Raw genomic sequence first — 13965 nt, forward strand, 5'->3', positions numbered from 1 at the left:
ACCAGTGACTTCCGGTGTCGTGTTGGCGCCAAACCCTTCGTGACTAGATCCCGCGCACGGGCCTCCACACAGATTAGGCGAATAATCGCGCCTGCCCTCCCGACATTTCTACTCTTCAGCGACAATCCAACTAACCCGACAGCCACCGCCCCTTCCCACGACAACCTCTTCTCCCAGCTCACACAACAAGTCGCCAAAATGGGTCGCGTCCGAACTAAGACCGTCAAGAAGTCCGCCAAGGTCATCATTGAGCGTTACTACCCCAAGTTGTCGCTCGACTTCGAGACCAACAAGAGGATCTGTGATGAGATTGCCATCATTGCCTCCAAGAGGCTCCGAAACAAGATTGCCGGATACACCACTCATTTGTACGTGCCGCCCATGGGGCTGCAACGATGGTAGTGAGGGGCTGGGTCCTGGAAGCTTGAGTGGCCTGCGCAGACGAGCGTCGTGCAATGCCTATGCGCAGGCTCTTGGGCACTTCAGAGGACAGCTCTTCAACTGCCCACACTGCAGCCCTGATTGAGCAACGTGCTCTCGTACCAAACAATAGGCTAACAAACCGCAGGATGAAGCGTATTCAGCGTGGTCCCGTCCGTGGTATCTCCTTCAAGCTCCAAGAAGAGGAGCGTGAGCGAAAGGACCAGTACGTCCCCGAGATCTCCGCTCTCGACTTCACCCAGAACAGCGAGTCTGGCTCGCTCGACGTCGACCAGGAGACCAAGGATCTGCTCAAGAGCATGGGCGTACGTTGCTCTCTTTACCCACGCTGTCTCAAGCATATCACTAACACTTTCGGCAGTTCGACAGCATCCCCACCAACGTCATCGCCGTCTCCCAACAACAGATTGTCGAGCGCGGTCCCCGCCGCTTCAACGACCGCCCCGCCCGCTCGTAAATACGAATGCGCACGCGCGACACGATGGTCTCCCTTCTTCCTCCTTTCTCGGCTTACTGAAAATATGGTGTCTGGGAAAGGGTCTCTTCTGCCACGACTATGGCATGGTTTTACGGCTATATACGGCGGCATGATGATCAGGAGTCAATGAAACAAAAGGTTCTCCCCCACTAGGTGTCGCTGAGTCCGAGTGTTGAAAGACACGAGGATGATGCTTGATTGCCATTTCCCCTGCCCATGCTCCCTGTGATGCGATGGTGTTGTGATGACAAACGAAGAGTATAGAGCTCAGGATCAGGTAAGTGAATTCCATTGCCAGTCTCAACAGCATTGTCAAAAAGGAACGATCCTTCATGCGTCTCGTGATGTCAATAGCTTCTTGTTCAGATGGAACAAATTCACACATTATCTCAATCCATCGCCAATGCACGTTCTTATGTGTAGTATGTTGAGTGTATCAAGGCTCGATGAATCTAGTCTATACCGTACGTAGTCCAATTCTGCTCAATCAAATCACCAGTGAACACATCCCTAGAACATTGTCGACATCACCACACCGTTCAAGGCCAAGCTCCGGTGTACGTTTTCTGTCTGCCAATGCTACCGCCAGCAATGTGGTCGTCGTCCATATCCTTGGTTCTTCCATTCTCATCGGCTTCCTTCGTGGCATCACTGTTGTTCCTCCGACCGTGACTTGTACTCACCCAAGACCGCCTGGTGCAGACTACTCCGCTTGTCCAATTCCCCAGTAACAGGACGCATGGCACTCGTGGAGGACGTCTTAGGAGTAGCTGGTACTGCTCTAATTGTACGGAACGGAGAAGCATGGGGCTCAGCTGTCGCGACCCAAGTTGGACCGGGTCCGTTCTCTAGGCTTGGACGCGTATGCTCTTGCTGATGCTGTGGATTCTGATTGCCCAGAAGCTGTTGTAGATGAGGTGTCGGGGAACCAGAGCCAGTAGGAGATGACGGTGTTGCTGCCTTGGATGTACCATTTTGCTTGCAACGACGATCGACGTAGTAGTGGTAAAGGGCGACTGCAATGATGAGTACAACGCAGAAGATTGCTATGACTACACCAACTGTCGCTGAATTCGATAGGGCCATTGTGGTTTCCTGTCTGATAGTTTGTGGAGGTAGTTGAGTGGTATCCAAGGGTTGGGGTAGAGGAGTGGTAAATCCTCTGTTCTTTGGAGATTGTGAACGGGGTTTTATCAGCAGAATGGGGAAGTATCTGGAATCGGGTCACACAAACGCATGTTCATTCTGTTTGTGGATGCTCAATGTGGTAGCCGTCGGATAGGTACATGTTACACGTAGAACCTTCCAATGCATTCGTTGGGAGTTGTGATTTTGGCATGACGCGCTCTGTAACATCGTGATTCCCAGACCGATGCCATTTATGCATTCATGTCATGATCATGATGATTTTGGAATTGACCGCAAGACTTAGCACCTGCGGACTTGGATAATACGAACATAGCCCCGCCTTCAACTAGGACCGTCTGAACAAGCTTTTCACAGCTCTCTTCAACTTGCTCTATCGCTTCTCTTCCATCATCTTCCACACATAAAGCGCTGGTTTCGGCTTGAAGAACCACGGCAATTTGCCTTTCTCATCCCTCCAGTGGACCAACCACAGCTCCTTATACAACGACGAATTCTCGACTATCGGATCCCATCTAAAGCTCGGCCCGCGAAACGGATACACCAGATGAGGGAAATGAGCAGGAAGCCGGCCACACCCACATGCCTTCTCATCATGGAGCCTTTTCAATCGGAGAGCAATCTTCCGAACGTTACATGTCGCTGTCGGAAATGGCGGGTTAAGAGATGAAGCTCGAAGGCACCAGTGGTTGGCCTGGTTATGCTTACCATTACACATTCCTGGAGCCATCAAACAACTCATTGACGTGACGAGTCCAATGATGTTTGCGTATGTTGTTCGGATGCGATAATAACCAGATCCCGCAGATGCGCTTGGTGGAAAGAGGGATGCGGGCATGTCCTGTACTTGGCTCATATACCGCGCGATTTGTTTCGGGGTTCAGTGTCTCAACCATCTGCAAGATGTCGTCTTCGCCCTCTAGGTCTTCTAATCTGATGGTCAGTCTGGCCAGGTGAAGCTTTAGTACTGGTGTCATGGCTATCAGAATGCCCATTATAGTAGGCTGATCGAGCATTGCTCAGCGCGGTATTCCGATCGTGAGGTGCATCAGCGAGGCGAAGCTCGTCGGCCGGAGCGGTTGTAGCTTCATTGGCGTTGCGTTGACGGAGAACTGGATCGTTCGTGGGATGAAAGGGGCTAGGCGGACGGCTTCGGATGTCATCTCGTTGTGGATCTGGGGACAGGAGAGCAGAAGCCCGATGTATGTCTTGCAGGGCGCGTTTGGCAGGAAGCCATCAGGTGCAATGTAGCTGTATACGAACAAGCGAATCTCTGCTGGTAGTGCAAGCAAGTGGCATGGCTTCGCATTTGTGGCCTGGGAACGCCTGTCTCGACTTTTGACCAGTTTCATGCTGTATTGGGTCGATGGTCGTGTGCCGTTGGCGTAGGAAGTTAAACAAAGCTGCTTGCAAGGCAGGGAATATTCGCGTAGTGACGAAATCTAGTCATGGAAACATCTCTTCGGTTCTACTGTCTCCTTCACTGTCAAACGCCCATCAAAGTAGCGCCTCCCGTGGCTCACGGTATTCCTGCCCACAAAAGGCTTTAAAGTGCCAGTAGTTCAGCGCAAACCAGATCTGAGCGTCTCCCTGGGCATGAATTCTTGAGTAATATAACGGTACGCTTGATTAGAGAAGGCCCAGTGTTTTCAGCTCCAATTCTGTCATCTAGGCTCTTGCGTATACCATGGGTGTCCTTCCGGAAGGGATACCATTGCGGTCCAACGGAACCATGGTTCATTCAGGCTATCAGAGAAACCGAGATCGCTCCAGAGGAGATGCATTTTGTAGAAGGCACATACTGCTGTTGATCCCAGGAACGTGGCACGAAAGGCAACCAAAGCCGGAAGCGATAACTTCCATAGATGGCGAAGAGGCCCAGCATCCTGTAGACCCACACATATTCAACTCTATAATTTCGCAATGATGACATGTAAATTTGTATCGAGGCGAGCGTACTGAGCGTAGATGGAATGAGGATGATACTGCAGGAACGCGACAGGAAGGGGTTTGTCACTCAAGCACACCCTAAGCGCACACCAGCGCGTAGCCATGCGGTGCAGGAACGTATAACGCGTCGCAGCCATTGCTAAAAGGACAGGGACTAATAAGACGAAGCACTCGATGGATGTCCTGATGAAATGTTGTGAGCGGAAGCGCTACCTATGACGTTCACCCGAGGTTCCAAGATTGTTGGGGCCGAGTCATGCAGGTCACGTGTTATCTCAATGCTCACCCCAAATTTACTTGGCACGCTAGCGACGCGAGCGTGAATGTTTTTGCCTACCGCCCTCACGCTCCGACAACCCAACCACCCCGCAACCTTCTAGCCCGACCGCGAACCTCACCTTCCAACCCCATCGAATTCCATCGAGATCTGTTTCCTTTCTCGTTCATACTGATTCACAAGTAGACAATATACTTCTTTCGGTATATCAGGTCATATATCGCGCTTGGATCACTATGTCACCTGCCGCAATCAGCCAGACCGCTGTTACCTTACCTTCTCCGCCACAACAACCCGACACACCGACTTGTACGTGGAAACTGTGGAAACATCTCTGGACTATGAATTAACGTGCCATGCAGCGAATGCTATACCTGCATCAAAACATTTCGATGACATCTTTCACGCCAAGTTCATGCACATCATCCAAGAATGGAAGAATGATCCATCTCGTGGCCAGCTAACTCAGAAGGATCGAAAGACCTTTATTGAGAATGCCTTCTTTGAGACCGATGAACTGTATTTCGGCCGGCGTATGATGACTGATCTTGAGATCAAGCTTCGCGCCCTAACAAAGGTCTTCTACAAAGTTCTCGCAGAAGAACCCTGGTCCGAGGATTGGATACGCGCTCCTGATGTTGAGCGTAAGCTTTCCAAGTTTGAGATGCACGAAGATTCTGTAGCTCTTGCCAAGGAGTATGGCTTTATCACACCCCGTGAGGCTGTCAAGGCGGCTCGCGAGGCTGGTATCAAGAACGCAGAGACTTATAAAGAGGCTCAAAAAGAAGGCAAGACACTCAAGGACATCAAACTCGACCGTGGCCCATTCGACGATATCGAGATTGTCTACATCGCCGGCACGGTCTCATCGTCTGCTACAAGCAAGATCGATCGTAGTAGCATATATCCTGTTTCAGTCTCTTCAGTCGCCAACGTCCTCCAGAACCATATCTGTAGAGACATGGTCAGACCGTTCTCAATGGCTGAGCGCTTTGTTAACTGCACCGACACCAAGGAACTAGAAGACATGCGCCGCTTCGCATGTAATGTCTGCGATTTCTGTCCTCATCTTCTCGACAACGACAATGTCAGCCTTCTCGTTGTCCTACTTATCCTGTCGCGTTCTGACTGCTGTCGCCGCTTTGAGGCCAATGGCATTCGAATTGAAGGTTCTACGATTAGTCACCGCAAGGCTGAGTGCATGAAGAACAAGATGGGCTGGAAGACATCCGAAGACAAGAAGCCCTACGACAACTTCGCTCAAGAGTTCCAGACTCGTGTCAAGAATGCCTGCTTCCCAGCTCCCCGAGCTCAGCGCATTGGTGGTCGAAAGCCACCGCGCAACTCTTCTGGTCCAGCGACTCCTCCGGTTTACGCCCAGCCTCATATGGGCTATGTTGCGCCCCCACAGGTTCGCACCGACAACGTAAATACTGGCATCAACGCTCCTGCTCCACCTGCACAGAACAGTTTCCCGCAGCCTGCTGCTCCAGCGATCAGGGACCAGCGTAGTCGCGAATCAGCTGGTGCTGGTAGCAGCGCTGCCGAACCCATGGATCTTTCCTAAATTGTTTAGCGTGTCATCAACGGGCTTGGCAAGTTCATATCCAAGAATCATTACTGCATGGTTAAGGCGTTTTTTTGTTACCTTGGGCTCTGCATATGGGTACAAAAACGGCGTTCCATGCATCATGTCCGATTTACCTACGTGGTTGCGACATTATGCATGCTTCAGTGTAATTATAGTCACTTTCCTGTAAATAGTCATACTGTCAGTACATAGTCATCTAATACACACATGCCTGGATTTATAATTCAGAGCATGCAGCCGAAGCATCTTCCAGTAGATGTTCGTGTTTGAAGCAAGCTAGACTGTGGAGTTCGCAAAGGATGTTAATGTGTCATCATATTGTTGATTTAGTCCGACAAAAAGTTGAAGTTACACAGACATCATCGCGACATCTTACCAGCATGAAATGCTACTCCATCTCATCTGACTCCAGTCATGAACTCAGCTAGACTGCCAAGCCGAGTGGTATCAAATTGAATGTGATACAGCTCGGATGTCTTCCCGCTCAACAACTCTCTTCCTAAGGAAATCACCACAATGGAGCTCAACAACATCGAATTCCTAGCCTTCTTCCTTTGTTCAAGCATCTTCGGTCTGCTCTCCGCAGTCTGGTCTACAGTACGTCAATTTGAAGTATTTCCCCAGCGTCTCATACCAACAACTTCAGACTGAACTCATCAGCGATCGCGAGATCATTCAGTTGATCGGAGTCTTTGTCGCAGTCGCGATCGCAATTCTCGCGCGTCTATCTACCAGCAAGGCGCTCACCAAATTCCTCACGAACGATGTTGGCGGGGTACACGAGAAACAGCTTCGCGATCTTAGTGAAGCCCATCGCCGTCATGTCGCGAGCGTAAAGCACGAGAGCAATCGCGAGAACCTTCGCCTTCGCAACGACATCAATTACGCCGCTATCAAGTTCGACCGCCTATACAACGAGCACAACTACATGTCGAGCATGTATCAGGAGCAGATGCACCACACTCAAGAACAGGACGACCGCATCGAGTATCTCGAGAAGAAGCTTCAGGAGTTCGGACAGTCTACGCCCGTCACTCGCGCTCCCTTCTCCGCGCCACACTCACAGATCAGCTTCTCGGTCCCGCCTCGTCGCCAGCGATCCGATGATGCCTTCAACTACGTTCCTGTGAAGGGCTCACTGTCTCAGGTTGTTGAGAGCAAGGATGAATGAGTAAGACTGCACCTGTATATGTACCTCACGCGAACTGTACAGCCAGGTTTCCTGTCACATAGTCAGATAGATGAGATCGTATTGGCTATATGAGTGCAAAGTGAGCATAGGTTTGGGTATCAGTACTAAAATAGATCTCACAGGGTACTGAATGAAATCGGCGTATCTCAAAACATGGCTTGTCCGCGTATGAAGCGCATTGTTGTGCATGTGTCTACTTTGTGCCTATTATGCTAGCGACCAGGCAAGATATCTCATCTGCATCATGGGGACACGTTTGTTTGAGCAAACCACGCGCGACCCTCTCCCACGTCCACAACTTATAAGCACTTGATGCTTCCCACAACAGCAATTTCTACAACACGACTGACCGAACCATGGCCGACGAAGAGAAACGTACGCTCATTGGCGCCGATATTCCCACAGTCCAAAAGCTGCACACTGCCATCGCCGCTATCCAACCAAGCGCGCAAATGACGCTATTCCAGCAGCGTAGACTTCTATACCTCTGTCTCCGTCTACAAAGCGAGATAGATACATCTATTTGGTCGTGGCTATTGGAAGATGTAGAGAGCGCAATCGCTGATCCACAAGTCTGGAATAACGTTGATACTGAGCTTGGTATACCAGAATCACATGAGTTTCCTCATCCGATAGCCCATTAGGACGCAGGGATACATCAAGATGAATAGTATCCATGTCGTGGTGACTAGCAGAGGTATACTGAGACAGAAAAGAAGGACGCGACGAGTCTGTCTAGTGATGCTGCAGAGCCTGGGCAGAGGATGGAGTACCTAGCAAGCAGTGGGGCGAGATTCCACGGGCGAGCTCTGGTCAGAGGCTGCGAGTATAGGCTGCGAGTATAGGCTGCGAGTAAAGTTAAATCATCAAATGAACGGCCGATAAAAGGGCCATTGCCTGACAACCTAGTCGTGTAAAAGTGCCATGCTCTACTGAAACTATACCTTATACCCAAAACGACGACCGTTCCACCTATCTAAAGAAGTAGACAAGGATATGAGCTTGAAGGCCGACACGAGAATTGCGGTGATCAATCACGCAAGCTTGCTATCTATAACAGACTTTGGTATGCTGAATGTTCTACGTGTCACACCGTAAAGGGCTCTGCTCGCAGCAAACAATTTCAGTATATCAGTACAGGATGAGAAGTATCAGAGCACTATCAAAATTAGTCTGCTTGTCACTCAGCTCCATGACATGGCATCAGAAAACCTCAGCTACCCTCCGGAGAAAGCCGCTGTCATCAACAAGCTTTCTCAAGCCATCAGAGCCTTCGACACCAGCGTTCCCACCTCTTTCCAGGAGCATCGTCGCTACCTGTACCTGCTTGAGCGCCTCAGAAACGAGATAACCGACCAGGTCAATGAGTGGAAAAACCAAGATCCTGATGCTCCGCCCTACAAGACTTTCAGGCTTGGTGTTGACGCCGAATTAGAGATACCGGTTGATTCTTACCAGGAGACACCACCTCCGAAGGCGGAACTCTGGACGCCGAATCAATGTTGCCCGGGTTGTGGGATGCCTAGATAGTGCAGAGACAGTTCGTAGGTGGCAGTCAAGTCTTTCGAATACGTAGCTGCAGGTACTATTTGCTAAAAATGATGAAAGTTTCGTAAAGATGTTTTCGTGGTATGGCATAAATTTGTCATTTCTAATGAATACGATACATGCGCAGTGAAACAAGGGTATATGTCTATCCAAGGTACAAGAGCGAGTGCCGTATATATCAATGCTGGTGGAAGGGTATCATAACAAAAGCGGACGCATACTGAACTCCAACAACAGGGAGAAAAAGCAATAAACAGTATCAAACGCATGACCCGAGGCGTACAAAGTAACATAAAGCTCAGTGCTTCCTCTTCGATCCTTTGCGGCTCAGACCCGTGCGCGATGCGTATACAGGCGGATGATCATCCGGGCTTTCAGAGTCTGTTGCAAAGGCATCGACATAGCCACGGGACGGCATGGTAGGATAACGACCATCACCTAGAGGTCGGGCAGATGGAAGTGCACTCCCGACGTTGCGCAAATCCCATGGGTCTTGCGATGCTGATGATGGCGACATCATGGAAGATGCTGCTGCGAACGGGTTGTCCTGACTCAAGGATGGACGTCTGGCAGAAGGCAGCCGGGCGTGATCTTGGTTGAAGTTTGCCGGGAAAGATAACGGCGGAGGCGCGCGTTTCCTTGAGCTGGAAGGCCTGTAAGACTCTGCAGGCACCTGAGCATCGAGTACTGGAGGGTCCGGCTGCGAGATACTTGTGCGGCGCTTGCTGGGAGTGCGAGTCAATCCAACGGGACGCGTGTTAGAGGTGAGGCTGTCGTGGCGAGCCATCGAATCTCGGCGTGTGGATAGGGAACGATCACCGCCACGCGGGTCCCAGTACGCAGACGGCTTCTCCTGTTGGCCTTTACGAGCTGCCAGCTCTTCCTCTCGCTCCCTGGCCTCTGCAATCTGCCTTTCACTCCGCATTTGTTGTTCCTCAGCTTTGATCAAGCGCTGTTGCTCTAGCTGAGCTGACGTCATAGAGGAGGACAGTCTGCGTGTCGCGCCGGGCCGCTTCTTCGTATAGTCGATTGTTGGAGGGCTTGACTTCTCCTTCTTACGATCTTGGGCTTTCTTCGCTTCTAGGTCCCTCCTCTCTTGTCTTAGGCGTTCTTCTTCCTTTACACGACGAGATTCTTCCCTAGCCAACGCTCGGTCTTTCTCCTTTTCAGCGAAGAGCGTCTCTGCCCTCTCTTTCGCGCGGTTGTCTGCACGGGCTGGTTCGAAATGTACGCGTCTGGCAGTATCTGCTTTGTCACGCTCATCAGCCAGCCGTCGGTCAGACTCTTCTTGATGCCGACTTGACTTGGACTGCTTTTGTCGCTCGTCGCCAGTCTTGGCGCGACGAGCGCCTTCAGGTGCGCCCGAGCTAGTGTAAGACGAGTTCGAGTGATCAGCAAAGGCGTCGTAGTCGAGTGGATGTGGGTGGTCTGATGTGTACGTCTCTCGTGGAGCAACTTTGGTCGTCCGATATGACCCAGATGACATACCACCCTGACGCTGAGGTGGCGAGGACGGGATAACAGTGGGTGGATTGTGGATCACCGTGGAAGAGCGCTTTGTACTTCGCTGCCTAGCCGGTGGGTCATACTCTGCGTCCGACGCGACGTATAGCGAAGGCGTCTGACTGGAAGACGCTGACGGAATGTGACGAGATCTTTGTCCGTACGGTGCAGTAGGTGTTGTAAGATAGCTGCTGTGATGATCAAATGTTGCCGGTGGGGGCAAAGGGGCTTCCGGGAGGCCAGTTCGGTAAGTGTATGAGGCATCAGAGCCGACCGAATCCACAGCGATATCATGAGACCCAATAGAACCCAATGAGGACCGATCGTAAGGCTTAGTGGAGACCGAAAGCAATGGGTATTTCTTGCCTCTGTCTTTCTTTGTGCCAAACTCTATGATGATCTCGTTGCTGATGGGTCGTTGACCATCCCGAGTAGAAGGACGGCTACCACTGCCAGACGGACGACGTGTTTGGACCAAGTATGTTGATGTGGTGGGAGTTGGTGGATTCGTCGGAGACGGTGTGTTGTCACGGCCCATGGAGCCACTTCTAGGAATGTAACGAATGGGTACGATGACTGCGTCTCGGCATGGTTTATCACCACGTGCTTTCGCACACAGGCAGGCTCGGGAAGATGTCAGGGGTCGCCCATCAGGGGTGAACTCTTCGCGCTGCTCTATCCGACACATGATGGCGATGTGCAATGAGTGAAGTCGGGGTTGGTCGGTATCCTCGATGCGAGGGAGATTACAGAACTCCTTGCCTCAAGCTTCTGTCTTGGGCTGGATATTCTCAGTAAAATAGGTGTCAAACCAGCTTATCCGGGGCAATGAACCCGTCGGGGGATAGGTAGATATGGAAGTTCCGGACGGTCAAGATATCTTGATGACGTGTGTATCCAGGTTACACAAAGTGTAAACTGAGCAGGATACGGGTGGATTTGCGTAATTTCGATGTTTTGGCGATGTAGGGGAGACTGAGGGTATTTGAGGAACAGGTGACGGCCCGACTGAGACAAGCGGCAAGTAGGATGAGTGTACTCGTAAGTTCAGGGACACATGGGCCGAAAAGCGAAAGAGTCAGAGCGGCGAAGGGGTAATAATAGAGATGATCATGTGCAGGGAGCTACGCAACTTCGAGGAAAGTAAAGTGCAGCCCTACTGGGCGAAGGTTCCTTTTAAGTGCAAGGCGGCGCAGGTTGGAGCCTGGAAAAGTGCACAATGAGTGGACAAGGAGCAGATTTACCACAGATGACCGAAACGGGCGGGCAGAAAAAAAGTGCCAGTGCCAGGCCGCAGCGGCAGGCAGGACGGAATGCATGAACATGATCCGGGCGTCTTTGGGGCCATTCCTTAGGGCTGCGCAGCGGTGAATTGCACAGCCCGCGAGTGACCGAAGACACCGCCCAGCCGCGAGTGGGCCCTGGTTCTGACCGGTGTCCTGTGCCTGAGGGTGATGAAGAGGGAGACTGACCCGGTGCAATTGGGGAATTGGAAGAATTATCGCGTCTGGTAGCCGGTTTGCGCATCCGCGCGGCCGCACAAGCTGTCTCAGACTCGATGGGCAGCAATAAGCTGCCGGCGCTCGAGCGCACCCCGTCCTCCCCGTCACCGTCCCCCAGGCTCGGTTTTAGTAACTTCGCCTGATGACATTCTCCTTTGATGAAGATATAGAGGCCGTGCTAGTGTTGCTAGCGATGAAAGAGATCCGGATCGCCAGCTCTCAGCTGAAAGACTGGCGAATGATGGGAGGGGCTATGCAGTCATTCCCGTGTCGTGAGGCAGGCGGGCCTCCATGCCAGGCACCAGAAGCCGGGCATTTGCTGATCGGCGCCCAATGCCCGACCATATTGCTTTGCCTCAAGTGGTGATATGGATAGAGGGAAGTGTGCTTGGCCGCTCAACTGGCTGTGGGGCATCACGTTGCGGCGGGCGCTAAAGGGAGACGGGATGCACCCACGCTGCACGCGAGCAGCGGACGCATCGTTCGCATACTGGCCTCATGCGTCGCGTTCTCAAACCTCGACACCGCGATTTTATTGCGCGTCGCTAGTTTTCTTGCATTTCTTGCAGAATTGCGAAAGAGGTGCTCACGAACAGCCGTGACGGGCACCATTGACGAGGGTGGGGAGGCGAATTGTTGAGCATGTGAGCCCACGGCCACCTTGCTGCCTTGACCAAGCCGAAGTTGGGAAAGAGCACTCGACATTGTGCGTCGCACTTGCCATCGGAAGGTGAGTCTTCGTCAGCGCCTTTTTCCAAGATTGAATGTACCCTCACTTAGCGCCAACTCGTGAGGTAGCACCGAGAGGCTGCAATTGACCGACCGTGACGACGGATTTACCTCCTTACAGATTTCCACCGCCGTCAGCGTGAATGCGACAGTCCTACAAACATCTTTGTTTGCCGGATGTGGCGGTCATCCGATGCACGCTGCTTGCGAGCCGTTTGGTGGCACATCCCCTGGCCCCTGGCCTTTCCATCGCTTCACAGCCTCAGCCACCAGCCGTAAGAGTTGCGCCTTCCGTCACCTTCCTGACACTTTGGGGGTTGAATCCTTCGACTGGCGAACAACTACTAAGTGGCTAAGAAGCGAGCCGCTCCCTCAATCTGCGACACCGCTATTTGCGTCAACGGATCCCAAAAGGGAACTGACCTGACGAAGGTGCGCATGGCCACACATCGAGCAGCCACAATTGCTCGTTGCACTCGCGCGCTCTTTCATCCGCTGACAAAGAGGTGGATGACGGAGTATGACTGGGTCGCAATTGGCAGAATTGAAGCGTGTACTATGCATATGCCAGTCATGACAAGTCGTCATAACAACCTTGGAAGGCTCAGTACTGTTTGGATCCCTCACCTGTCACGTTGCTTGCCAGACACTCTTTTGACTAGCAGATTTTGCTGTCACGAGGGGTTCATTTCACCGTCTTCTCACAAACTTCATGCCGGCTAATCTCGATTATGCACTCAACGTCCACCGATAGTACTGCCTCAGCCACGACGCCTCAACAGACTAGGCCGATAATGGCCTCAGGCGTGCTGTGCCACACCATATCGCCAATCCACTATCAGTGTCACCTAGCTGCATAGCCTCCCTGGTGGCCTTGACACGCGGAAATTTACTTTCTGCGAACTTTGTTCACGCTATCGATGGCTGGAGAACCGCTGCGAACTTGAGAGCCACCAAATCTTACTGCCTACTTGTACATTGCATACGTATGTGTAAGATTGGTAAGTGGTATAACCAGTCTCATCGCTCCAGTGCTGAAGACTGTACACCTTACTGAGGAGCGACCTCGCATTCGAAAACGATCGCACTGCTGCTGAAACGTATCTCTTGGCATCGCTACACTTCCCGACATGTGGGAACCGAAGGTTGCGGGACGGAAGCGTCTCGCTGTCTCTTTACCGTTCGGATGTGCTCATTGAGGCAATAGACTTCGGGCAAACAGCCCATTACAGTATTGACTCAATGTTACCAATGTCTCATCAGCAAGTCTCTGCAAGACTGCCATCGAAAACAAGCCACGTCTTTTCTCACGTCTCACAGGAACCATCTACGCGCCGTCCCGTGTTGCCTTGCCTGCCTGTAAGCAGAACGTATGCCACTACCAAGCTTCGGCCCCATCGCCACTGAGCACCAACCACAGCCTTGCGTAGGAACAACAAGCTTCGTTACATGGGTACGATAGCAGCTGAATGACTTACTTAGGCCAAGAATCAGGTATGAATAGATCAGGTTTGGTTGCTGCAGCCGAGCTTGGAGGTAACATCTCTTGAACGGTGTGTTGCAGTGAAGTGCCAAGCATGGCGAGATTTCACCGAAATAGAAGTTGAA

At 51.8% G+C, this 13965-nt stretch overlaps 5 protein-coding genes across 5 annotated transcripts; 3 read left to right on the plus strand and 2 right to left on the minus strand.

Annotated features, from left to right (window-relative positions):
• Positions 1–108: 108 nt before the first annotated feature.
• BKA58DRAFT_148131 (ribosomal protein S17e) lies at positions 109–1299 on the plus strand. The gene is made up of 3 exons (XM_046164728.1): positions 109–368; positions 569–746; positions 803–1299. The coding sequence occupies exons 1-3, from the start codon at positions 199–201 to the stop codon at positions 896–898; spliced, it is 444 nt and encodes a 147-aa protein (XP_046026132.1). The 5' UTR covers positions 109–198; the 3' UTR covers positions 899–1299.
• Positions 1300–1567: 268 nt separating this feature from the next.
• Positions 1568–2005, minus strand: BKA58DRAFT_438655 (uncharacterized protein; the record flags this gene model as incomplete). The annotated part of the gene is made up of 1 exon (XM_046173607.1): positions 1568–2005. One exon carries the CDS (start codon positions 2003–2005, stop codon positions 1568–1570), a length of 438 nt encoding a protein of 145 aa, XP_046026133.1.
• Positions 2006–4378: 2373 nt separating this feature from the next.
• On the plus strand, positions 4379–6219 carry BKA58DRAFT_358780 (uncharacterized protein). Its single transcript, XM_046168720.1, has 2 exons — positions 4379–4601; positions 4655–6219. Exons 1-2 carry the CDS (start codon positions 4529–4531, stop codon positions 5857–5859), a joined length of 1278 nt encoding a protein of 425 aa, XP_046026134.1. The 5' UTR covers positions 4379–4528; the 3' UTR covers positions 5860–6219.
• A 180-nt stretch (positions 6220–6399) lies between these two features.
• On the plus strand, positions 6400–7054 carry BKA58DRAFT_400773 (uncharacterized protein; the record flags this gene model as incomplete). Its single annotated transcript, XM_046171613.1, has 2 exons — positions 6400–6480; positions 6530–7054. The coding sequence occupies 2 exons, from the start codon at positions 6400–6402 to the stop codon at positions 7052–7054; spliced, it is 606 nt and encodes a 201-aa protein (XP_046026135.1).
• A 1640-nt stretch (positions 7055–8694) lies between these two features.
• Positions 8695–11058, minus strand: BKA58DRAFT_148154 (uncharacterized protein). Its single transcript, XM_046164729.1, has one exon. The coding sequence runs from the start codon at positions 10812–10814 to the stop codon at positions 8922–8924; it is 1893 nt and encodes a 630-aa protein (XP_046026136.1). The 5' UTR covers positions 10815–11058; the 3' UTR covers positions 8695–8921.
• Between the last annotated feature and the right edge of the window lie 2907 nt (positions 11059–13965).

Source organism: Alternaria rosae, assembly GCF_020736505.1.
Source record: "Alternaria rosae strain MPI-PUGE-AT-0040 chromosome Unknown BKA58scaffold_4, whole genome shotgun sequence".
NCBI classification, from domain to species: domain Eukaryota; kingdom Fungi; phylum Ascomycota; class Dothideomycetes; order Pleosporales; family Pleosporaceae; genus Alternaria; species Alternaria rosae.